This window comes from Genypterus blacodes, unplaced genomic scaffold (assembly GCF_046128005.1).
Source record: "Genypterus blacodes isolate CSIRO-AG114 ecotype Tasmania unplaced genomic scaffold, CSIRO-AGI_Gbla_v1 ptg000133l_1, whole genome shotgun sequence".
In the NCBI taxonomy this organism is placed as follows: Eukaryota; Metazoa; Chordata; class Actinopteri; order Ophidiiformes; family Ophidiidae; genus Genypterus; species Genypterus blacodes.
The window spans coordinates 7207127-7232968 of NW_027466935.1; the positions used below are offsets into that span (position 1 = coordinate 7207127).

The 25842-nt window shown below is 48.1% G+C and overlaps 1 protein-coding gene across 1 annotated transcript; it reads right to left on the minus strand.

The window, feature by feature from the left end:
- Positions 1–63: 63 nt before the first annotated feature.
- Positions 64–25666, minus strand: sardh (sarcosine dehydrogenase). The gene is made up of 22 exons (XM_076163776.1): positions 25455–25666; positions 24496–24685; positions 24203–24339; positions 23848–24026; positions 23573–23752; positions 22882–23005; positions 22526–22626; positions 19902–20006; positions 17978–18107; positions 16719–16805; positions 12968–13058; positions 12694–12835; positions 10000–10083; positions 9654–9767; positions 9240–9378; positions 8648–8761; positions 7905–8052; positions 5409–5502; positions 3345–3507; positions 3083–3251; positions 2456–2591; positions 64–1438 (listed from the first exon to the last, which is right to left on the minus strand). Exons 2-22 carry the CDS (start codon positions 24678–24680, stop codon positions 1310–1312), a joined length of 2751 nt encoding a protein of 916 aa, XP_076019891.1. The 5' UTR covers positions 24681–24685; positions 25455–25666; the 3' UTR covers positions 64–1309.
- Between the last annotated feature and the right edge of the window lie 176 nt (positions 25667–25842).

The window sequence follows — 25842 nt, forward strand, 5'->3', positions numbered from 1 at the left end:
ATATTTCCTCCTCTTCTGTTCTGTCTTGCCTGTGGTACTGATAATAACAAACAAAACACAAGCTGTTATTGGATTTGTTTATTTCACTGGTAATCACATTGCAAATAAATATAAACCAATCTGAACAAAAATACACTGTTTTGTACTTAACCAATTTTTTTGCATCATTAGCTTTGCCCGTTAGTCCTCACAGTGTTCCTGCGTGTGAAATCTCACCATTTCAACACAAATGTGTGTGTACATAAACATTTTTGGACTCTACACATTAAGATTACATTTGGACCAATCATCACATCCCTCTGGTGATTAAGTTACTTTTTTTTAGCTCTTGTGTGCTTTTTCACTGGCCTGTATTTGCTTTCACACCACTTGTATATAAAACGCATTGACCGCACCGTTACACACAATTTTAAACACAGACAAATTCATACCGTTATCAACCGAGACGCTGACTTCACCTGTTTCATTGAGACATTTGCAGGACATCGCATCAGTCTGAGGAGGGAAGACAAATGATCACACAAACAGCTACAGTGGTGTTTTATCACCGGGGTTCACATTAGCCACATAAATCATTTTGTTAACCTGAGCTCCTCCTGAGTGGAACCATTACAATGACAAACGGCCCTCTGGGAAGAATCAACAAATCACTCTGAGTTAGGAAACGTTGCGCACTGACAATGCAGCAACGCACAGCTGAGGAGTAATCAGTGATCACACTCTCACTCTCACACACACACACACACACACACACACACACACACACTTTTTTGGCTGCAATTCATTCATCCATGCAAGTGTGTGTAATCAACTTTGATGATTGTCTTTTTAAGTTTAAGGATTTGTTAAAAAAAAGTCTACTTTTAAGAGAAAATGTAAAATTATAATGATAGATAACGATTTGAAATAAAAAAAAAAGAAATCTTTAAAAACTCCTTCAAACAAATAATAAAAAAAGTTTAACCAATTAAGCAAACTTCTGATTAAAAGTCGTCTTATTTTGAAAGGCACAGTTAAAGCTCTGCTGTACGCTGCTACACTTGACAGTACTGTATGTTAGTATATTAAAGATCAGGATATAAAACTATACTATTCACATGAGAACATGATGGGTGTGTAAACGCACAGCAGCTCGCCCTGAAACGGAGCCAATAAGTCACATTAGCATCTTTCTATCTGTTATATCTTCTCTTTAGATCAAATCAGATTCTGTGTTTAAGACTGTTAGTTGGGTGTTGGGGCCGGATCCCCCCCTTGGCCTCGCTCACCCACAAAGGCATGACGGTGTGTTTCTGCGCTCTCCCTCTCTTCAGGAGTAAATCCCCTTGACGCGTTTGTTCTCGGGGTCAAAGGGCGACCTGAGGTGGGCCTTGGCCTTGTAGGTCACGCCCATCCTCTCCAAGGTAAAGTCGCCGCTCCTGACGAAATCAGGGCTCACCTGATGAAGAACAGAGAGAGCAGGGAAGGCGTTGTGAATCACGGGACGGTGACCAGGGTCCTGGGTTCAAATCCCTGCTTCAGGCCTGAGGAGTGATGCTTCTTCCCTGGTTTTGTCGCAGCTAATCGAACGAGTGTAAACGGGGGAGCGGCGGGAACTTTTACCCGAGCACAGACAGAAGATTAGGAGAATAAAATCAAATGCCCAATTAATCTGCGACGTCCGCCCCCCACAAACGGCAGAACAGACAATTTCACAGCTTTGGTATCCGACACGAGGGAGCGGGAACAGAACGGCGCCGGAGTTATAAAACGCCGAAAGCCATTCAGTCACTCGTGAGTCAATGTCAGCTCCCTCGTAACACAGAGAGCTAATTTTCTCTCTCTCCACCCCCTCCAGCTCGCTCTCTCTCCCCCCTCCAGCTCTCTCTCTCTCTCTCTGATCTGTGACTGTCTCTCGCTCTCACACACACACTACCTCTCTCATTACCACTTAGTTTTTTACGAGCATTATTCCATACTAAAGGCTTTAGAGGGGGCCGCAATCTGTTCGATGCTCTGCGCAGCTAACAGCCTGGGCCGACCCTATACTGCCCCCTGAGTACTGATCTGGTTACTGCAGTACTCTGAGCAGAACTGTGCACAAATATCAACTTACTAATTAGTCGGTGCTGAGCAGAAATAGATCTCAAACATCCCCTATAATCACGCCTCTAAAGCCACGTTCAGCTGTGTGTGTGTGTGTGTGTGTGTGTGTGTGTGTGTGTGTGTGTGTGTGTGTGTGTACGCCTGCATCGTTTTTCTGGTCACGACTCAAGGATGGATGTTAAACAAATAGCCGATAGCACCCGATTGTGTTGAGGGAAGCAATCTGCCTCAATCTGTATCAATGTATCAACTCTCACTTCCAGGGACTGCCTCAGCCCATGAGCAGGGCATCAGATTAAAAGACTGCTGCTCTCTTGCACTATAGCAGCTTTACTCAACGTGTGTGTGTGTGTGTGTTGAGGGCCCTTACCACTCCGCCGTCAGGGTTGCGTATGTATCCGTATCCTATCGTCTTGTCGATGAAGAAGCCGTACTCAGAACGTCGCAGGTGACCGACGGGGACGCCGTTACGGAAGACGGCCTCCAGACCGAACATGGGTACTTTCCTGGCAGGTGAGGGAACACACGGAGCACACATCAAGATAACATTACTTCACTTAACTACTTGGCAGTGCTACGCCACTTCCTGCTTGCGTCGCTAGGCAAACAAACAAGGCAGTGTAACAACAAACATGGACGCGACTCAGGGGAGCGGTGCGAGTAAATCGTTACTAGGGCCTTTGAACGGCAAGTTTATTTTTAAAAAGAACTTAGACGGGACTATCAATAAGAACGTGGTGATTTGCAGTTTTTGTAAAAAAAAGTTTTCTTATCACCGAAGCTGCTCCAGTCTGACGTATCACTTAAATGCTAAACATGTCCAGACAAGTTCCACTGTTACGGGTGCTAGTGCTACCGTGATTAAAATGCGATTAATTAGATTAATTAATTACAAATCCTGTAAATAATTAGATTAAGTTTTTTAATCGCCTGACAGCACTAGTCCCAACATTATAAAGCCTAATTTTCTAAGTAATGCTTCGTTTCTCTGACTCACTCGTCGATGGTGAAGCAGACGATGCGCCTCCTCAGCCCCTCCTGCTTCTGCTTCTCCAGACGCTCGCGGCCCAGGAACGGGATGGAGCTCTTCATCTTGCACGTGAACGCAAGCCCCGCCTCCAGGGGCGTGTCGTCAGGGCGAAGGTCGGCGTGCCAATGTCTGTACCCTGAGAGAGAGAGAGAAGAGAACAAAGGCTCATTAGATGATGATGATAATAACGCTGACAATAGTAATAATGATGATGATGATGGTAGCGCACCTTTCTCTATGCTGAGGGAGTCGATGGCCCTGTAGCCTGAGTTGATGATGCCATGCTTGGCACCGGCGGCCATGACAGCGTTGTACACTGGAAGGCAAGAGTCTTTGGGAATGTGAAGCTCCCAGCCGAGCTCCCCGACAAACGACAGGCGCATGGCTCGGACCTGAAGAGGGGAATAGAACCGGCGCTCACTTACCAAGGTGGACAAAAACCAGAGAGGAGCGAGCTATGGAACATGGAGAAGGCTTCCAATCTGCCTTTATGATGCAGAGGAGAGAGGAAAACCAGAGATGTGATGGGATAAGGAAAGGCAGGAAAAGGGTACACAGAGCAGAGGAAACAGAGGAAGTGGGCGATGGAGGTTATGGAGAGGGAAGAGAACAGCGAGGCGAGAGAAATGTCCAACCGCCCCCACCCCCCAGTGGGCGCAGAGACAGCCTGACCATCTGGACAGCGAGGGTTCACCCTGAGCCCCATATGCAAGTCAGGAAATGCTGGGGAGGAGCCGGCGTGAAGGCCAAGACCAAGCAGCCATGTTCTGCTCTCGGTTAGTTTCCTTTGCTGTGTAAATATGAGTTAGTGTCTTTTGCAGCGTTGGTGTTTGGTGGGGGCATTGGCAGTATGCAAATGAGCCACAGCTCCGCCCACAAAGGGGCTGTCACAGTAATGTGGCGTCCAACCACCTGCTGGACTGATGTGACGTTTGATTAGGAGACGTTTTGTTTGTCGTGACTTTACAGGCACTTTGACATTTGCATGATTAAACTGCAACTATATATTATTATATATACACACCTTAACTCCACTGACAGTCACATATTCAAGTGTGTTTATCTTCAGGCATGTAAATGTGCAGGAGGTCCCTTGCTGACAGCACGGAATTATGGTTTTCAACGCAATGTTTCTATGTTTGCATCATTGGAACACACAGGCCTGCAGGATCCAGAGGGTTTCATCATTTTGCATCTTCCAGGTTGTTACAGACGAGTATGACTGAGTTACGTGCAGTACGTGCAGGAGGGCAAGAGAAGGCATTTTGTGTAATATGGCTCCTTTAGCGCACACACACACACACACACACACACACACACACACTCGCCTGACACTCACAAAGACGTGCATCGGAAAGCGATACAGAGCACAAGACATAAACATATGAGACATTCAGGCGTCTAAACATTGATTCATAACCTGCCGTGCCGACACGCACGCACGCACGCACGCACGCACGCACGCACGCACGCACGCACGCACGCACGCACGCACGCACGCACGCACGCACGCACGCACGCACGCACCGGTTGGTGCGAAGAGCCGGAGAGAATTTAATGAGCTCTGAGAGGAGCAGAGGGCAGAGAGAGAGCTCTGCTCTCACAGCAGTGCAGCCATTAAAATGTCACCCAAACACAAGCCAACAACCAGCTGGAACACAGCACACACATGCAGACACATACGCAGACACGATCCATGTACACACTCAGACACACACTCCTGCAGAGCGGTGAAAAAGACGCCGTCTGCGATCACTGCAGCATCAAGCAGTTCAAGCCGGAGTGTGACGCAGAGTTTGCTCTCATCTGTGTACACACACACACACACACACACACAATTAACTGCACTTCTCTCTGCATTTTCTTTCATTAGACGTGTGAGGGAGAGAAAGAAGAAGAGGAAGAATGTGGACGGACGTGACACCTAGTATGTTGAGTATGCGAGACGTGCCATCTGCCTACACACACACACACACACACACAGATACATACACACATAGATACACACACACACACACACACACACACAGATACATACACACACACACACACACAGATACATACACACATAGATACATACAGACACACACAGATAAACACACAGATACATACATACAGACACACAGACACACACACACACACACTATAACAGCTCAAACTCTCAGACAAACCTCTTTTAATTAACTACTTTCTTATTTAACAAGCACGGCTGACAAAAGCACCAAATCCAATTACTGTAGATGTGATCCGAAGTACTGTGTGTGTGTGTGTGTGTGTGTGTGTGTGTTCTCACCTGATGCCCTGCTGCCTTAGCGACCTTGTGGGTGGAGAAAGGGAACGCTTCATTGCTCAGGTCGGTGTCCAGCACCTCCTGAAGCACCTCCCGGCTGTACAAGCGTGAGAGAAACAAGCGCACACAAAGTCACCAACTGTCGAACGGGTTGGGTGGATTTGAACACAGACACCTTGGATTAACCCAGCATACACACACACACACACACACACACACACACACACACACACACACACACACACACAATCTGTACATTTGTAAACATTTCACCGAGGTTCTGCACACAAATGAGATCCGATTTGGGTGTAAATTAACCCTTAAATTGAATTGTTGATGGTTCTCCGCTAACTTTAAAATCCAAACCTGTAATCTGACACACTGACACCTACAGAAGCGGTTGTGGCTTACCAGCTCCTTCACCCGCCCCAACACACACACACACACACACACACACACACACACACACACACACACACACACACACACACACACACACACACACACACACACACACACACACACACACACACACACACACACACACACACACACACACACACACATTCAATATTACATAAAGATGAGTCACCAGACAAACAGGTTAACTTTAGCGTACGTCTCCTCACATATTTGTGCGTGGGCGCCTGGTGAATGTGAAGCGTGAGGGCGTTGCTGAGAGATATTTTCGTAACGCCGTGGCAGGCGGCCATGGTGGCAAAAAAATGAAAAAAAAGGGTAAACTGGAGAGGATTCAGGTCACGTTTGGAATAGATTAGTCTGAGAGAACTTCTGAGAGTGTGTGTGTGTGTGTGTTTCTGTTTCCGCACACGCCAGATTCACTCGAGGAGACAATTAAGAGCCACAATAAACGCATAAAATGAAACAACAAAAGGATTTGCAGGTTTGTGATTACGTCCTTGAAGGCCGCACACACTCGCAGTGTATTGTCCTTAAGTGCTGGAGCTCTCAACATGTCACTCCATTACCAGCGGGGTGGGGGGTGGGGTGTGTGTGTGTGTTTGTGTGTGTGTGTGTGTGTGTGCGTGTGTGTGTGGGGGGGGGGGGGGATGCTGAGATTGTTCACGAGGGCGGGAGAGCAGGAAGGAAGACGAAGAAGAACGTCGGAGAACGAAGCAAAACAAAAAAGAGGCGCCGTGCCTGCTGGGCCGTCGAGCAGCCGTGTGATATTTGGACTAATTAGCGCCTCAAACCTCAGTGGGAAACACACACATGCACAAAGACGACACACACACACACACACACAGAGAGAGCCTGAATCGTTGCATCTCGAGCTGTGCAACACGTCTTTTTTTCCCCCTTAAAGTTCCATCTCAGTTTCAGTCCTTTGTGCAGACACAACAGGAGTTCCAGAACAGAATCTCCTCCTCTTATCTTCTTCATCTTCTGCTTATTTACGCTTTCGAAACGTGCCGCGGCAGCTTTTGCGCGGACGAGCGGCACATCAGTGACTCGGCTCGGCTGGGAATACCAACCAGACGGATTCAGGCAGACACAGAAAAAAACTCTCCTTTCCATAAACTGTGTCATTTTACATTTGCTTCTACCGCTTTTAAGGGGGTCAGAAGAGTCATTACATCACTGTGAGATAAGAGACAGACACACACACACACGTCGGTGACACACTCATTCCTGGTTTGACGTGAGCAGTAAAAGTACGGAGGGCGGAACGCCGAGAAAAGGGGGAGAAAGTCCCGAATAGAAAGAGAGGAGGAGTGCAAACGCTGGACGAGGCGTCGAGAGAGGCGAAGAGCGAGCCGGCGCCAAACTTTAAGGCCCGGAGGAGAGGAAGGAGCGATCGACCGCAGCCCACACAGTGCGGCCTGACCCCCGCCGCTGGTATCAGAGAAGAAGATGAAGAAGAAGAAGAAGACAGGAGAGGGGGGCAGGCGGGGGAGCTCACAGATTGAGAACCGTGAGAGATGGAGGAATCCTGGGCCGGCTGTGTGAGTCAGAACAAAGGGATGGAGAGAGGAAAGAGACGCAAACTCATTGACGTCAGCAGGTCGGACTCACTCACCAACAGTTTTAGACCCGCGAGGAGGAGAAGAGTTATAAAAGAGGACGATTGCAACCATTTTGTATCTATAAAAGTCTGTTTTTGACTTATAAACTCATAAAGTGGCCGTGTTAAACTGCAGATTTGTCCTTGAGCCTCCTTCTCTCCCCCTCTCCTCTTCCCTCTCTTGCTCTCTCCCTGTCCTTGTCTCTTTCGTGTCTCCGTACGTCGACTATGCTCGTGACTGGAGAACAGGCACTTAACCTCCCGCGATCGATCAAACTACTCGTCCGTCCACGACCCGACTGTTTGGCTCTCGGCCCGCTATCTTAGCATATTCACCATGTGCAGTTCATAACCTGTGCGTTCAGAGCGATCCGTTACCCCGTCCTCCTCCTCCTCTTCCTCCTCCCCCCCATAATCTCCACGCCTGCATATCAATCACGTTAATGTCCCTCCTCCATCATTTCCGTCCCCACCTCTTGGGTCCCTGGACGCTGATCATGCCCATGTCCTCCGAGCGGTCCGTCAGCTCGCACTGGAAGCCTCGGTCCTGCAGAACCGTCCTGATGTGGTTCCAGTTGTGTTCCGCCACGCCGCCTCCGATGGCCAGGTAGTACGCGTCGCCTGGAGGACACAGACGAACGCGTGAGACATGCAGACATCGGGCAACACACGCAGAAGAGAGACGAGCGACAGAGTAATCGCCTGACAATGGAAGCAGTTCTCAGGAACGTCAATAGAGCGGAGGCGACAACGGAAGAACAAAAAGCAATATTCAGTGGAGCAACGGCAGAATGAAAACGAGCATTTAATAGACGAGGTGATGCACGGGTGACAGCTTAATAAGACGCAAACACGCAATGATCAATGCCTGCCAGCGTCACAAAGAAAAGGAAAAAGAAAGACAAAGTGATGAATAGAGTTGAGAGATCAAATGGGGCCAGAGAGAGAGCAAGAGAGCGAGAGCGAGAGAGAGAGAGAGAGAGAGAGAGCGAGCTGTAGACCCTCATACTGATTAACAGCCTTTCCTCTGATGGCCTAATCAAGGATGGCTGCACAGCGGCGGCTTCGCTGATTAGCGCCGCGTCTCATCCTGGTGTGGTCGACGGGTAAAGGAGGTAAAAGTTCTGTTCTTTTTGGAAACTTTGCGGGTTTCATCCTTTTTACCACTGAACCCCATGCCAAACTACAGAAATACTTTCCCTCGTTCTTCCCTCACCGTTGGACTCCGGTGTCAGGGGCAGGTTGGCGGCGCCGGGCTCCAGTCTGCTCACCGTCATGTCCGCCTCCGCCCCTCCCATCTTATTCAGCATGCAGGTATACACAGTCGAGCCTGCACACACACACACACACACACACACACACACAGGGTCAGAAGAAAACAAAAACAGAAGGTGTGTGTCTTTTCTGTGTGTGTGTGTGAATAACAACTCTACTTTCTAAAGACTTGCCTACAGATCAGTAGCCAACATGCGAGCAGAGACACTGTTCATATTCATTTTCCCTTCAACAGTTACCAAGGGAACAGCTGAAAGCCACTAAGAACATCATCGTTTCATTATGCAGACAATATATTTCTCAGAAAGTTTGGCATGGCTGTGATTATTGTGTATGGAGTGATTGAATCAGGGAGGAAAAGGAGCTCTGTCATCAACGGTGATTCATTCTGTCACATTACATGAAATGGTGTAAATGGAGCCTGAAATAACCTCTGAGCAAGCGTGACCCCACTCACTGAGGAAGAGCCAGTGATCTACGCAAGTGTATGTGTGGGTGTGTGTGTTTGCTTTGCGAGCGGCGGTGACACTGACCCGGCTTCTTGTTGACATCGGCACTGAACAGCCAATCAGCAGCCTCCTTGGCATCTCGTCCGGTGAGATAGAACTTCCCAAAGTAGGACATGTTAAACACGGCCACGGCGCTCCGACAGGACAGACACTCGCTCTTGATCTGTGACGTGATATCCATTCAAAACACACACACAAACACAAACACACATTGAACTACATGTTCTGGTCCTCTCCCAAGATTCAAAGGTGATATTGTTCTTCCAAATGTCCTTGAACACACCGTCACAGTTATGAAACACTAGGATTTGGGTTCTATGCTTGTTGTGTGCTTTCTTCTAACTCGCTACATTATTATTATTATTATTATATTTATTTATTAAGAGTGTGTGCGTCTCTGACCTGCAGTTACAGATCCTTCACACACTCGAGTCTTACCACATCGTGGTGCGGGGGGAAGTCAAAGGTGTACTCTTTGCCCAGCAGGTCGTTGTATTTGTAGTTCTGATTCCTCTTGATGTCGTAGGCGCCGTAGTAATCGTAACCTTTGACCTTTAGCATTACCACAAGAGAAGCAGACAGTTTCAGACTCATTTTGATAGCAGCAGAAACAATATCTATGCTTCAGAAAGACTTTGGAAACATCAGAAACTTGTTTGTCGTTCCAGGCGTCTATACACTATACACACACACACACACACACACACACACACACACACACACACACACACACACACTTTATGGATATAGGTTCATCTGTATTGTGCGAGTTTGTGCGTCTCACGGGAGCGGATCCGTCTTTGTTGAACCAGCCGGGTCTCTCCCAGCCGTGTCTCTCCTGGAACACGCAGCCCTGCTCCGTCAGCACCTGCGAACACACACACACACACACACACACACACACACGGACGTACACGCAAACACGGAAACAAGATAAGCACTCAGAGCACACACACAGAGGAGAGCTGTTCACGTGTGCTGGTATCAGACAGAATGCAGATGTGTCAAGGATTGGTACATTTGAGACGTATTGAAATCATAAGTATGCATTTTTGGGTTGGACTGATTTGAACGCGTACATGTCTGCGTACATGTCTGCGTACATGTCTGCGTACATGTCTGCGTACATGTCTGCGTACATCCTCGCCAAGGGCTCTTTGGCTTTGAGTTACAATATTGACAGCAATGATTGGTGGATGCAAAAACTAAGCAGGGGTCAAACAGGGATTGATCCGAGGTGAGAGTAACTTCTGTCACACTCTCAATCGCTGATTTCTTGAGTGGCATTCAAATGAGCCGTTTGGCCGTCCTTATTAAACTGACAGTCGCCCACAGTTGGTAGGTACGGTACGCCGTGTGATGCTCTCCTCCTAGCAGGCAGCTAGTTGTCTCCTGCCAAAACTACCCACACCGGAGCTATATTTACAATCCCTGATACCGAGGTGGAGAAAGCGCCTGAGCCTGAGCAGCAGCAGAATGGCGTCAGAATGGCCTGTTCCTCCTCGCAAATTATCACGTTTCGCTAAAAGTAGACCATCTCATTATGAGCCCCTCCCCCCCCCTTGGCAAAGCGATATACTCGCCGTCGTGACTGCGACCCCGAGCTGCTGGCTCTAACAAAACGCTCATTTCTCAAAATAATAATTAGACCTTTTTTGTTCCTCCCCGTGTTTTTTTTTCCCCACCCCATCCTCTTTCCGCCACTCCTCCATCTTTCTCAGGCTCTGCAACAGCACGGAGGCCAGTTGCTAGGTGATGGCGCTCGGTGAGTGATGAGCAAGGTTCTAGTGGGCTCGCGGCGGCGGGTTGGACCAACCCTGTGTCACAGGGACAGCGCTGTCCGTCTACCTGAGAGCAGCTATTTGTCTCCTTTCAATGCTGGCTGGAATGGAAGCTTGTGGCATAATTATACAGGAACATAGCATAGTAATAGCGGACCTTGCACTTGTTGCCATGCAAATTAGAGCCATTTGTGCTGGCGGGAGAAAGCTGTGAGGGAGGGATTCAGTCCTCTACATGGCAGCGTGTGTGCAGGGCAGGAAGCCTGTGTACAACACGTTCATCGACGGATCCTTCAAAATACAAAAGGAGTCACTGTGAAGAGTTCAAAGGTCAGATCCCGTCCAAAACAAACAGATTCGACCACTCATCCAGAGAAATCAGCCATTCATGCCTGGTTACTGGTTAAATTGTGCATTTGGACACATGAGGGTTTATGGTCGAGGCAACAAAATACACTTTAACACTGAATGTTAATGCTGTTTGTGCGACGGCAATTTGTTGGATGAGATTGCGTGCATGTGTGAACAGGGGGGCAAGGAGTCACTTAGGGAAGAGAAGCCTGACAGAAAATCCAGGCTAAGTGGGTCACTAATGTATAAGATATGTTGGAAACGTCTGTCAAGAGTTACAGTCACGTTAAAGGAGGACGAGGCAGCCGAGAACGTGCCGCTACGCCCGGGCTGAGTGTATCATTTATAGTCACGTCAGCGGAGATTCATATTAAATAAATGAGACGGCAGCGTGGGATAAGTGCTCTCTGAACGAGGAAAGACCAGGGAATCGCTGATGCCTCAAGAACTGAGGTGAGAGGATGAGAAGTCAAACCCAAGCCATCTTAGCTTCACTAAGGTAGAAGATGGGAAGCATGGACAGACTTCCTGGGCCAAAGGACTTGTTTACATCTTCGATTAATACTTGATGAAAGATGTTTGAAAGATCAAAGCGTGACTGTGTTGATTCACTCTTTCACCACGTTTCTGTCTTTCTAAGCCAATCAGAGTCTGAAGTCACGGAGGCTAATTAAGGGAACGCAAACGTGCCACTTATGGTGTCAAACGCCTGTGGCGGCTGAATGCAGAGCGAGGACAAAACCAATCCGCGCCGCATTGTGACCGGAGCAGGAAGCGACGCCAGGACGTCAGACAGACAAGAGGCGACGAGCGAAGGTCGTTGGCAGAGGCACTGCAGAGAAGGAGACATGGGGAAGAATGAACGGCTGCAGGACGGGAGGGAGGGAGGAAGGCAGTCGAGGAGACAAAGAGAGCGAGTCCCAAAAGGCCACAAGCCCAGGAGAGTGATGGAGGATGAGAGCTGGTGTGAATAGAGACGTCTCCATTAGGTCCACCGGGTTCTTTTATGTTTGGGGTCGAGATCTTCTCTCCTCTCAGCTGTAAGAACGACTTTTAAAGATTCCACAAGGCCTCTTAAGTGTTTAAATACCAAACCGGCATTCTCAACTCTTCCCACGCTCTTTCACAGTGACCGCAGATAAAAAACCTGCTTACCGAACCGAACCGGCTTCACAAAACCAAGGTCATTCATCAACTGTATCAGACGGGTGAAAGATTCTATACGATCATCGGATGTGGAGGAGGCGTGAGCGGGACACTAATGCAGTGTGTAACGTGTGTATTTGTGCAACGTTTCTACCCCATAAATCAAGCTTATGTACTGGGGATCCAAACCCTGCCGGTACCTGGTGGAAAGGGTCCTTCCTCATGTTTCGGCTGGCCAGCGGCTCGTCAAAGGGGAAGACCACAGAGTAGTTCTTGGCGTACGACTCGTGGCTCCTCTCTCTGATCCACTGCTGGTTGTCTGTCAGGGAGTTATGGAAACGCCTGCGACAGACGGGGAGGCACGGTTCACACATGATGGGAGGATGTGACGTGTTAATGTGCAGTCACAGGCACACGGATAGGCCATCGTGTGTGCGTGTGTGTGTGTGTATGTGTGTGTTCGCTTCCACATACCTGATGTCATAGCCGTACATGTCTTTTTCAGGGCGGCCGTGTATGATCCAGTGAGCCAGCTCTCGACCGCAACCGCCTCCCAGCATCATTCCTGCAAAACACACACATGTAAACGTGCAAATTAACCCACGAGTGACTCAATCATTTGTTAATATTAAAGCAGAATCGCAGTGGAAAAAGTACTCCACCGTGTCTGTGCAGTGAAAAGCGTTTTCAAAGTAAAGGTCGTGTTGCTGAGGGGGAGAAAAGTCTCTTTGTTCATCCTGTATCACTCCATTTGGTGGATTTGCGAGATTCATGATTCGTTGCTGAAGGAAGGAAGGACGGAGGGAATAAAGTCACGAAAAAGAAGGCAAATGGGAGCAAATTAAAAAGAGATTAGGAATATTTAACATTTAACGTTCCATAGTGAATATGCGGATCTCTGTGTTTACATTGGCTCGTTTGGTTGAAGCTTTTATCCGGAAGGGATGTAGACATTTAATGAAACTAAAGCTCAGCGATGTGGCGTGTGTGTGAAAAGCACCTACAGTGTATTTCCATCTCAAATGGAGCAGGAGAAGAGAAGAGAAGCATTTATTGTCCCGCCTCGCCCAGAGCTGCCATGTCAGGATGGTTTTGACCCTCATTCCATCATCTGACCTTTCCTCCAGGCCCCCGTGAGCAATCGGACCTCATCAGCACCAATGGCTGCCGCAGTGCGTTTAATTCAACCATGCAAACATACAATCCAGCCTTTCATCCATCCATCCCATCCTAAACCCTCCTCATCCTCCTGCTGCCTTGATAACTCGCCGCCTTTTAGCGCTGCGCTTTCTCGCCGCGTCTCTGAAGGCTTCACGCGTCTACATTAAGCGAGGATGCGTTTGGAATTGTTAGGAGGGCGACATCATCAAAATGCCTCGGCACAAGAATCCGTGTCCTTGCTTCCCTCCTCTGCATCTGTCATCGTGACGCTCGCCGTTTACTCCGGCGGCCATATCTGGACGGACATCAGAAATGGCGGGGTGACAGAACGGAGGAGTGGAGGGATGCGGAGGGATGCCAGGCGGAGCTGAGAGGGATGATGGAGCTCTCCCAAGAGGCGACCAACAGGGGGCGGTGATCTAATGAATCTAGTTTGGCACAAAAGGCTGTGTTTCTTATGAAATGCGGATGGACCCCATGTGGTGATCCTATGACTCACGGTTTAAAAGTTATAAGCCAAAACATAGAAGTTGTTACTACAGCGCCACCATCAGGCTGACCGGGAACAAACTTTAACGGATTCTTCTCTGGATCATTTCTAACCTGACCACCAACCTTCATTGAAATCGTCTCCCAACACCCGGAACGGTACTGTCCTCAATCTCTGCTGACATCTAGTGGTGACACGGTGTTAGTGCAGGGCGAGCAGACTGAATGGTCATCTAAGGCCGCAAAATAATGTTGTCTTTTTTACTGTATTCACTTTGAGAATATGATCCGGCGCCACCTCAAAATCTACAATAACATATATAGCATAACGTGTGTACGTGTGTGTGTGTGTAACTCACGCACACATACACCGCCTGAACAGTCCAATACACTCATGACATCTTCTTTCTTGGCGTTTGGGGATTCTAGATGAGCGTTTTCATTCTGACCTTTCCTTGAAGCCGCAGCAGAGACGCTGCACTGTCACACACATTTCACATTAATGTGGCGCTTATCATGAGTTACAGCTGCAGAGAAAAAATATCATAAATGGCGACTCGACTCGATCGGCCTTGACGGTCCTGACAGCGTCCATGTTTCCCCCCATCCCTTTCTCTATCGCTCTCTCATTGTGTGTGTGTGTGTGTGTGTGTGTGTGTGTGTGTGTGTGTGTGTGTGTGTGTGTGTGTGTGTGTGTGTGTGTGTGTGTGTGTGTGTGTGTGTGATGTACTTGCGTCTGTCTCATGCATCTGTGCGACTCGTCTTTCATACTTGTAACCTTAAACATTCCATCGCTGTCATCCAGGCATTCCCAATGAAACAGTGAAACTCAGAGCTACTTGCTGTCCTTCCCTCCATCTCTCCTTCCCTCCGTATCATCTCTTCTTTCACATTATAAGCATTCATTCTAGCTTCTCTTTACACGCCTCTTCTTTGTCCTCAGCTCGCTCTCAAAGTGCAGCCGCGACGAGAGGAGGAGGGATATCAAGGTCCTTCTTTGATTTGCGTCACCGACTTTAACCCCGCGCCACCAAATTCCACGGCTTCCGGAGTGCTGATGCAGGGAGCAGCTCCTGCAGATACGATTCATTTTCAGTCTCACAGCTGAATACCAATGGCGTCGTTCATTAATGAGATAATGGGGAAGGAAGAAGCTCATTTGGGAATGAGGTACAGCAGTGAAATCAAATTATAGACTCATAATCACACTTAATAAATTCCCCTCACACGTCTCCTGTGTTAGTGTTGATGCTGGGGTGTAAGTTAAGGTTGCCAGGCAACACATAAAGACTCTGCAAGAGTTTCTGATCGCCTAGAAACTGGTCAGGAGTCCGGGAAGCAAAAGGAAACAACTACAGGCTGAAAAGGTTACAAACTGCTCCATGATTGATTATTTTTTGCATCTGTTGGCTCCCACACTGAGGTCTCAGAATCACCGTCAATCATCACCGCGTTCCCACTCAGGCGTGTGTGTGTGTGTGTGTTCTTATGCTTATGGAGAAAATGAACTTGAGAGAAGAGAGGATGGACAAATAAGAAGAGTGTGTGGCTGTGTGTGTGTGTGCGTCTCTGACAAGTGAGAAGCATTTGGCCCAACCTCACTATGAGGCAACGCCCATTTTGATGAGCTCACACCCATTAGTGGACTCAAGCTCCCAGCTCCGCTCCAGACAGAGAACATCGACGTGGCTTCTTTAAAAGCGAGACGAGACGAAAGACGGGGTGGGAAAATTAAAACACAGGGTGACACTCGACGGCCATAAATCTGTGATATTTATGGAGGAGCTTCAGGGAACAGGAGTCAATCAGCCACGTAGCCGGAGACACAGAGAGAGAGGGAGAGAGAGAGAGAGAGAGAGGGGAACAGGAACAGGAAGGACAAATGAGCAACAAGCTAAGACGCCCGTTTAAAATGAGCATAAACCCAAGCAGGTCAAGAAGTTTAAGCTGTTGTGATGTGTGATGTTTGTGATACTGCAGAGCTTCACACGTCTTCATCCCAAGAACCTCTGGGCTTTACAGAGAATGGTGCAACAAAAACAAAAAAAAAGGAAAAACAAAACAACAACAATAAAATGCAGTAAGCAGCAGGTTTGCGAGCAGATAATAAATAGTTAATGAGAGATGTTGAGTGCAGAGACGGACAGAAAACGGTTTGAGGCAACAGAGAACTTGAATTACAACGCTCGAGACGGTGAAGTGGAACAGCAGCAGGCGGAGAGAGGGAAGCTCTGGCGGCCTCGGGCTCAGACGAGGATGCGGAGAACAAATCTCCCCATCTCAACACGCAGATGCTCATAGTTTGACATAAACAACAGAAATGAACAGGGGGGCCATCTTGCAGTGCCGACAGTTGGAGCCGGCGGTGGTGTGATGGGATGAATGTGCGCGCGCGGTTACGACCGCAGTCGACGCGTCTTCTAGCTCAGATCATCTTAGGTCATTTTAGGGGCCGGAGAACTAAATTACAACCAAAGTCAATCCCAATTCAGCTCTTTTGGGGGAATCTGGAGCGTGACTTCATCTCTCTATGCTTCTTTCCCCCCTTTGCAAACCTCATGCGACGAACACTTACCGGCGCTGTTGAAGCCGCAGCCCAGGAAGAAACCTCGGACCTCCGGAGCTTCGCCCATCAGCGGCTTGTGGTCGGCGGTGAAGGACTCTGAGGACAGAAGAACGCAAACGCTGAACACAAGAGGCTACTTATTCATTCATGTGTTATAATCCCACTTATACTTGGAAATCTGGAGACGTCATTATCTTTAATTGGACACTGTGACGGGACAGGTCAGGTGGTTGCTACGGCTACACTCTTACGTGCCGTTCAGATCAATTAACCCAACTCGTCCAAATTAGGGAAAAAAAGAGAAAAGTGGGCTGTAGATGGAAGTATTTTCCAGTTTTTCTGATAATACATGGATTCAAATTAAAACAACGATAGCGTTTCAATCCAATTCCATATTATCAGATCGAGAGCACAGTTGAATGCGACTCTGCAGAGCCAGAATAATCTCCATTTCTTCGCTCTGTTCTCTGTGCTGTAGAGCCCCAGATGACCCCCCCCCCCCCCCCCCCACACACACACACACACACACACACACACACACACAGAGCTGTACGGCGAGGTCACAGGAGGCCACACAATCCTTATTGCTTTCCCGTCTTCCCGTTTCAACTTCTGGCCTCGGCTCGTTTCCGATTACACTTTGTCCTCCGTTTCTTACCGCCTGCAACTTCCTCTTTCCTCCTACGTTTCATCTGTATTTGTCCCCCCCCCATCCGATATCTCCCCTTAGGCCTCTGATTGCGCCATTCTGTGACGGTTTCCCCTTTCTTTTGTTCTTTCTCCTCTCCGTGCATTTGCGTGAGAGCGTTCTCCGTCTCTCCAAAACCAGCCTCAGTGTGCGATGATGAAAAAGCCAATTCATCCCTGTAACTCCTCTGGATGTTCCACACAAAGCCACTGTGCCAGGAAACAGACCTCAGACTCGGAGGATAATCAAACCATCTCCTCTACAAACATGACACAGAGCCGGAGGGGTTTTGGTATTCATGAGCGCGTGCAGCGTGCGAGCGGCGAGCGGCGGCGGCACAGTTTTATAGATTAATACATTTGACTTTTAAATGAGAATGTGTGCAATTTAGAAAGTGACATGAAAGTTGCTTGATCCCTTGCTGCAACACATTTGAATAAGAGGCTCCAGCAGCACCACTGTGTCTAGCTGTGTGTGTGTGTGTGTGTGTGTGTGTGTGTGTGTGTGTGTGTGTGTGTGTGTGTGTGTGTGTGTGTGTGTGTGTGTGTGTGTGTGTGTGTGTGTGTGTGTGTGTGTGTACCTGGTCCACAGACAGTAGACTTGATGCCCGTCTGCTCCAAAGCTGGAACCCTGTTGATGGCTCCTTCAATGTGTTGCATGAACACGTCCCAGTCCAGGTCAAACAGACTGAAAGCGAACTTGTCAGACACCTGGTGAACACACACACACACACACACACACACACACACACACACACACACACACACACACACACACACACACACACACACACACACACACACACACACACACACACACACACACACACACACACACACACACACACACACACACACACACACACACACACACACACACACACACACACACACACACACACACTTAGACATGGAGGGGAATTTCTTACGCTTATGCCAACATTGGACATTTATTGGACCCCGTCTGTGTCTGAGAAACAGACATGGATTGAATTAGAAGGATCCTGTCGTTTGTCTTGACGAGAGTATGAGAGGAAACGCACACACAAATCAATACACAATCACATAATCTGGAGTCTGCTAATCGAGTGCGACGGCGTGGATGTGCTCCGCTCCGTCCCTGTTGGACGAGAAGAGAGCAAATCCAGTCCATGTCTAATTTTAGAAGACAAACAGGGAGGCGAGTCCTGCAGCCACCACGTGATCCTGGAGCATCTGTTGAGTCAAACTATTACTCACCAGGGAATCAACATCTGTCATATCAGACCCTTCCTTCCCTGTTCCTTGTCCAAGCTTTAATTTGCAACCATCTGGACTCCTGCAGCCCCCTCCTCCTCCTCCTCTTCCTCCTCCTCCTCAGCTGGACCAAAAAAGGCTCGATTTAGCTCCTACAACTGCTGCCACACAGCGCAGGCCCGCCTCCAAACTCTCCCTCCAACATAATCTGGACAAACACGTTCACCCGCGTCGATCTGAGCGGTTCTCCTCCCTAACTTCACCCCAAAATGGTGATTCCACATCTGAACTCAGATGCATTTTCAGTCATTGTCACATATCCATCACCGTCTTTCACGTTCCTGCATGGATATTCTTTGGCAATCCAACTTTGTGCCGCAATACCGCCACCGGTCTGGGCTGGAGCGTGAGGTCATACAGCCGAATAATGGGTTGCGCACATTTTTAATCGATTATAGGTTTAAAATGAAGCAGAGGATTCTCGTCAACTCATGGAGCAGTTAAGAGCATGAAGTCCTCGCCTGCTGTTCAATACATGACTCATACTCGACGCCTTCAGGTGGGATAAATACAATCTGGTGCGGGAGGGAAGCGCTCAGCTCTGACTGAAAGGCTCCCTGTTGTCATCATGATGAGACTTCTGCTCTTGATTAAGACTTCATTGTCAGAGATGAGAGAGCTGCTCTCCTGTGAACAAAGATATCTGCAGTATTCCACTGAACAACGCTACACTGTGTATCTCACACACCATCTCTAACTCTTTTACATGGCCGCCGCAAGCATCGATCCTGCTCATTTTCACTCAGTGAGCATCCTGTACTCCACTCACTCCATTCCCACACATCAAAGCGAGCGTGAGCGACAGAGCGAGAACAAAGACTCCACGGGTCTGTGGAGAGAAGCCGAGCCGGCGTGAATTATCCCAGGAAGCTTCAGACGATAAGGCGGTGAAAGGACGAGAGACGAGCTCGAGACGTCCAAGCAGACAAGCTTGAGACAAAGAGGATAAATAAGCGAGACGAGGACAATGAGGAAGGGCCAGAATGAGACGTAGAGCAACGCCAGTGTTTGATCTTAAATGAATGAAGACAGATAGTAAGTGATATGACTTTGTTCACACACACACACACACACACACACACACACACACACACACACACACACACACACACACACACACACACACACACACACACACACACACACACACACACACACACACACACACACACACACACACACACACACACACACACACAGAGCAGTTACCTCGTCCCAGAAGACGGGGTTGTTTTCGTAGCCGCCCACAGACAGGGCATCACCCTGGAGGCGCAGGTACACTGATGCATCATGGTCCCTGACGTTTGGCATGTTCTGCATTGGAGAGAAGAGGAGCGGAAAGTTTTACACCGGCCTGATTAGCAGCCGGGACAAAAAAAGGGAAAACACTTCATAAGAATCATTTCATAAGAACATTAACACACACAAAAGGAGCGACAACCTCGGAAATTAGGATTATTTTCTCCACCGGCTAATCAATTCACTCCAGCAGGCGGCAGCGAGGCCGCGAGAGAGACGGCAAATGTGCTGATACGAAAGGAAGCTGGCAGTGGAGTTAAAAGGCCATTTTCCCTTTAACGTCGCCCAGATTTCCCCTGGTATTCCACGCTTCAATGTTTTTTTTTTTTAAAGAAAACATTGTAATCTTGTACTCAGGAACACTAAACGGGAGCGTGCGGTGTAATGGCTCATCGATGTGGGCGGGGCCAAGGCTGGCTCACTCATTTGTTACATTTTTGTCCCGTTTTTGTCTTCACGAAACCTTTAGAAACTGCAGAATTAGCTCTTATCCCCCTGACGGGAATCAATACATTGAGTTTCTGTAGCACCCCCTGCTGATGGAGATTGATTGGGTTTGCGTTGGAGTTAGGCTTCTTATCGTTTCACAGCTTTGTAGTAACTGATTTTAAGCATTAAGCAATATGAAAAAAGTAAGCAAATGAGCTGAAACTATTTATTGTAGTATAATTAATGTTTCTAATGACATCACATCAATCCATAGTGTTCCTTTACTGTGATCTTTACAGTATTACAGTTTCCTTTATACGACTGAATCTTCTTACATCATAAAGTGCAGGGAACGTTTGGTCCTGGTCGATTGTTGCAGGATCTGTCTGACAAACACTCTAATGATGTTTTTGTGATTTGTATTCACTCTGCGCTAAAAAAGCTCCGGGTAAAGAATGCCAATACCAGCCAACGAGCTGACATTTTGAAAACGGCTCATCACACGTTTGAAAAAAAAAAAAAAAGAATAAAAAAAAGAAGCCAAACTGCTCCTTTGCTCTGCTGCCTCTCTCTCTCGCCCTCTCTCTCTCCCCCCTCCCTCCCTTTCTCTCTCTCTCTCTCGCTCTCCCCCCTCTGTGCTGATTACATTCTGGCAGCATGTGATGTGAGCCTGTGTAACAGATCAATACTGAGCAGAGGACTTAAACACACTCTTCTGCTGCATACACACAAAGACGTACACCCATTACTATCAGCAAGCATCTTCTTCTCTCCCGCCCATCTAAAAGCATCATCATCTATCTCCAACACACACACACACACCCCATTAGATGACCGGGGAACAGATTTCCTGATGGCATTTGAGTGTGTGTGTGTGTGTGTGTGTGTGTGTGTGTGTGTGTGTGTGTGTGTGTGTGTGTGTGTGTGTGTGTGTGTGTGTGTGTGTGTGTGTGTGTGTGTGTGTGTGTGTGCTGATGTCTGTGTACATAAACTAACAGCGCTGCCTGTGACGCTGCTCTTAAAGACAGCGCAGCCTGGTGGTGCAGCTCAAACCACTGGCCTCTGCAGCCACACGCGCACAACAACAACACACACACACACACTCTGTCAACAGCAAAGGGCAGTGATTCATGCATGAAGTCATGTCACACACACACACACACACACACACACACACACACACACACACACACACACACACACACACACACACACACACACACACACACACACACACACACACACACACACACACACACACACACACACACACAGAGCAAGATGTCCAATTAGAGAATCAGTGTGAGTGTGTAAACGGAGTCACAGTGCCCCCTGTTGGTCATGTAGACATCAGGCACACATGTTGGAATTTCTGTTTCCAAGGGGAAGCTAAATAATAGATCTAACTGTTTCTCTGATCATGCCTGCATAAAGCATCATACTAATGCCTGACACATGTAAGAGTGTGTCTGTGTGTGTATATAATGAATAAGCACATATCATACAGTAGTGACAAGACATTAAACACAATCTACATGTATGAAACAAGGGCTTTACTTATTTAGCATTACGCTTTATCAAGTGTGAATGTTACTAAATGTGAGTTACATAAGCGTCCTGACTGATTTAATGATTAAAAGGTTATGCAGCATTGTGAGAGGTGGAGGAAGTAGGCTGGGGGGGGCAAAGGGCAAAACGCCCCCCCACCACCCCCCATCCACCTTTCACTGACCGCGGTGGAACGGTGTGATACAGCAATGCAAACACACATTTGAGAGCCTCGAGCCAATGAGTGTCTTTAGGCGAAAAGAGACAAATCCATTGTTCGGATTTCCACTGGTGTTATTTTCTGATCAGGATGTGATGGCACTTGTTTCTTTCCCGCTTTAACATATTAATACAGGCAGAAATAAGCCGTTTATAGCCCACAAGATAAGTTAAGTAATAATCTGCAGTGTGGAAAAGATAATGTAGCAGCGTGTAGATACTGAAGGTAAACTGGAGATATGGGTTTGAGTTATTTAGTTACAGCCTCAAGGATTTCCAGGATTTGTGAATTTACAGCAGTAAACTGAGTGAGTAACTAAGAGGGTCGGGGTTCAGACCTGTATGCCTTCAATTCTCTCCGTCACAACGTAGGCATGGTGCATCGCCACCAGAGGCACCCTGACTCCGGCCATTTCCCCCAGCTTGGTAGCCCACACACCTGCAAACGCAAACACAGGCACACTTTCAAAAATCGCTACATTTGCTTTGTTTCGATCGATCGGATGATTTGTGGCACAGATCGAGCGGGAGGGGCGATGCCTCACACACGGACACTTGCAACGCTGCGTCGGTTTTTGTCCTCCGCTCTCCTCCGTTCAGCAGATTTGAGTGTTTGTACATGTTATTCACACTTTAGCGCCATAGTTGTGTTGTCATTTGCGTGATGAGATGACGGATCTCCATCGCGTCTGACCTGCACAGTTCACCACGCAAGGCGTCTCGATGGTCCCGAACGAGGTCTCTACTGCCTTCACCCTCTTCACTCCAAAGTCGTCGGCCCGGACCTGGATACCGGTCACCGGGCAGTTCTCGATCACCTGATTGGATCAGACAGAACGACAGCAAACATTGACATTTACTTGTGATGCTAACCCCAGTTGTGGTCAGATTAGTGTGTGGAGACAGATAGAGATAGAGATGAATGAAGAATGAAGGTGTTTGCAAATCAGTTGGGTCTTTAACCAGCAGATGGAACTGAGTTTGGTTTCGAATTGTACCGCCTCATGACCTCAAAGCTGCAGTGTGTGGCTGTCTGGATCACGTGTAACAGTTTGAATGCACACGGTGGTGGCCGACCTGCCAGTGAGGCGTTGGAGTCGTCAAGGTGTGAGATAAAGGGGAAGAACCTGAACCACCTGCTGTGCTGCATACTCACACACGTACACATTCTTTGAAGAACCAAGGCAAACCATTTTCTTCAGTATCAGTTTATCAGTTTAACTAGTTATGTAAGGCACAAAACGTTTTATAAAGGTTCATCAGGCTGCTTGTTTTATCCTTTAACATGCAAATGTTACACACACTGACAGCTCATCCAACTTTCTTGGAGTGACAAAGTAGATAATCAAACATTTGTGTAACTAAATGAAGATGTTAAGCGTTACCGTGGCACCCCTGGCTGAGGCCGCCCGGGCCAGCGTGGTACAGGTGCCTGCTGGGTCCATGGTGCCGTCTTTAGGAACGTACAGGGTTCCATACAGATCATCCACATTCATGAGAGGATACAGGTCCTTGGTGTCCGCAGGCGTCAGGACGTGGGACTCAATACCATAAACTTTACCCAGCTGGAGGTGACGGGAGATGAGAAGCATCAGTTGTATATTTGTCTCCGTCATCAGTCGGCATTCTGTTTCCCATCCACTCACTCGTCTCTACGTACCGACATCAGACGCTTGTACTCGTCCAGCCTCTGCTTGTTGGAGGCGATGAAGAGTCCTCCGTTCTGGATCCAACCCGTGTCCAGACCCGTCTCCTCCTCCAGGTCTTTGCTGATCACATTCCTGGTGTGTGCCAAGAGCTCAACCTCCACATCGCTGGGACGGAGCTGCCACAGCAGACCTAATGAACACACACACACACACGTGTAGAAACATTATTGGTTTGACTAAGTTATGGAATCTTGATACCGAAAAGTTGTTGATGAATCCCAGAAATGACATGAATATGCAGTCACACACAGCAGCAGGTTGATGAATGAGGCCAGAGGCAGGTTCACACACACACAGTTACTCTACCTGCAGTGTGCCAGGTGGTGCCAGCAGTAAGTCTGTCCCTCTCCAGCAGGACCACGTTGGTCAGACCCATCTTGGCCAGATGGTAGACGGTCTGACAGCCCAGACTGCCTCCTCCGATCACCACCGCATCTGCTGACCTGAGACAGGAGGAGAACTACGGTAGATTTAATTGAACATTGATCCATCTATCTATCATTTCGGAAAGCGAAAACATGCCAAACTGCAATAACTACCACAGCTTGACCCTGCTGTTCAGTAGAGGTTCCTGGCGTCCCTCCATCAGTGCAGCCTACCTGGGTAGAGGTTTGGTGGGCCCCGCTGAGCCTCCCTCCTCCTGTTTCAGCGTCTTCTCATAGGGGACATTCTTCTCCTTGGTGGGCTCGGAGCTGTAGGTGCGAGCGCTGGTCTGGCACAAAGGGGAGAGGGGGGGTCTCACTGCTGACACCAGCCTCTGGACGGCTCTCCCCACAAACGCCATGGCCCCTGTGGACGGTCAGAAGACACGGCAGGACAGATTGACTATCAACAAGCGCACACGTGTCACAGCGGGGACACAGTCAAGGTCAACAGATAGACGGGGTTTCACTACAGGAACACCAACAGGAAATAAATCGATTCCTGTCCTTTTCATGACCTCTTTTCCTTCCGTCCATCCCTGATTTGCTCTCTTGCTTGCCTGATTTGCCCTTTAAGTTGCTTCATAGAAACAATACGCAACATTTTCCACAATTTGGCAATGTGACATACGGCCTGTAATGTAAAAGAGGGCGTTTGTGATGATTGATAAGTTCTGAGCCCGTCATAGAACCACACTGTAAAGATTTTTTTTTTTAAAGTGTGCTGTGGGTAATTATTTGTTCACTTAATGTCACACACACTTCTGCCAACGCTCCTTGAGAGCTCCAATTATTTTATTGGCTGTCCCCGAAAAATCCTCCACAGATCATATGGGGTGAATTGCAGAAACAGGTTAGGCAACACACACACACCAACGCAAACAGAGAGAGAGAGAGACACACACACACATGGACCCTGACAGAACTTACACACCATGAACTTGGACCCTTACAACTTTGTCCAAGAACCAAAGAGTCGCTTTAACATTAATAAGCAATACCGAGATTAACTAACGATCGAAACCTGCCCAAAGCGTTATTAATAACAAAGACAGATGATGTTATTTTTGCGCCAAACACATATGGCTGATGGTATTTTGGCACAATCGCTGCCAGATGGGCACTCGCACTCTTACTTTAAAGTTCTCTTCGGTCCCACCTGATTCGACGCTGCTCCGGAAACGAACTCGGGTGCAAAAGTGTAAACCAAGTCCCCGCACAGGAAAGAAGTCGCTAATAAATGTCTGAATTCCTGCTCGCTCCTGCCTGGTAACTGTATCTCAGCCCAGGCGACGTGGACTCCGGGAGCAGAGAGACTGGAGAGCAGCCTGCAGAGCTTGTGGAGGCTTGTTGATTTTACCATATAGTCACGCGAGACTTCACGCGAGACTTGCTTGTTTGTTTCGTTTATATTTATGCTGTGGTCTCCTGGTATTATGTTCTTCCTTGGCTCATAAGGATTTTTCTCAACGGCCCTTAAATTAAGGTAATGATGATAATGATGATGATGATGATGATGATGAT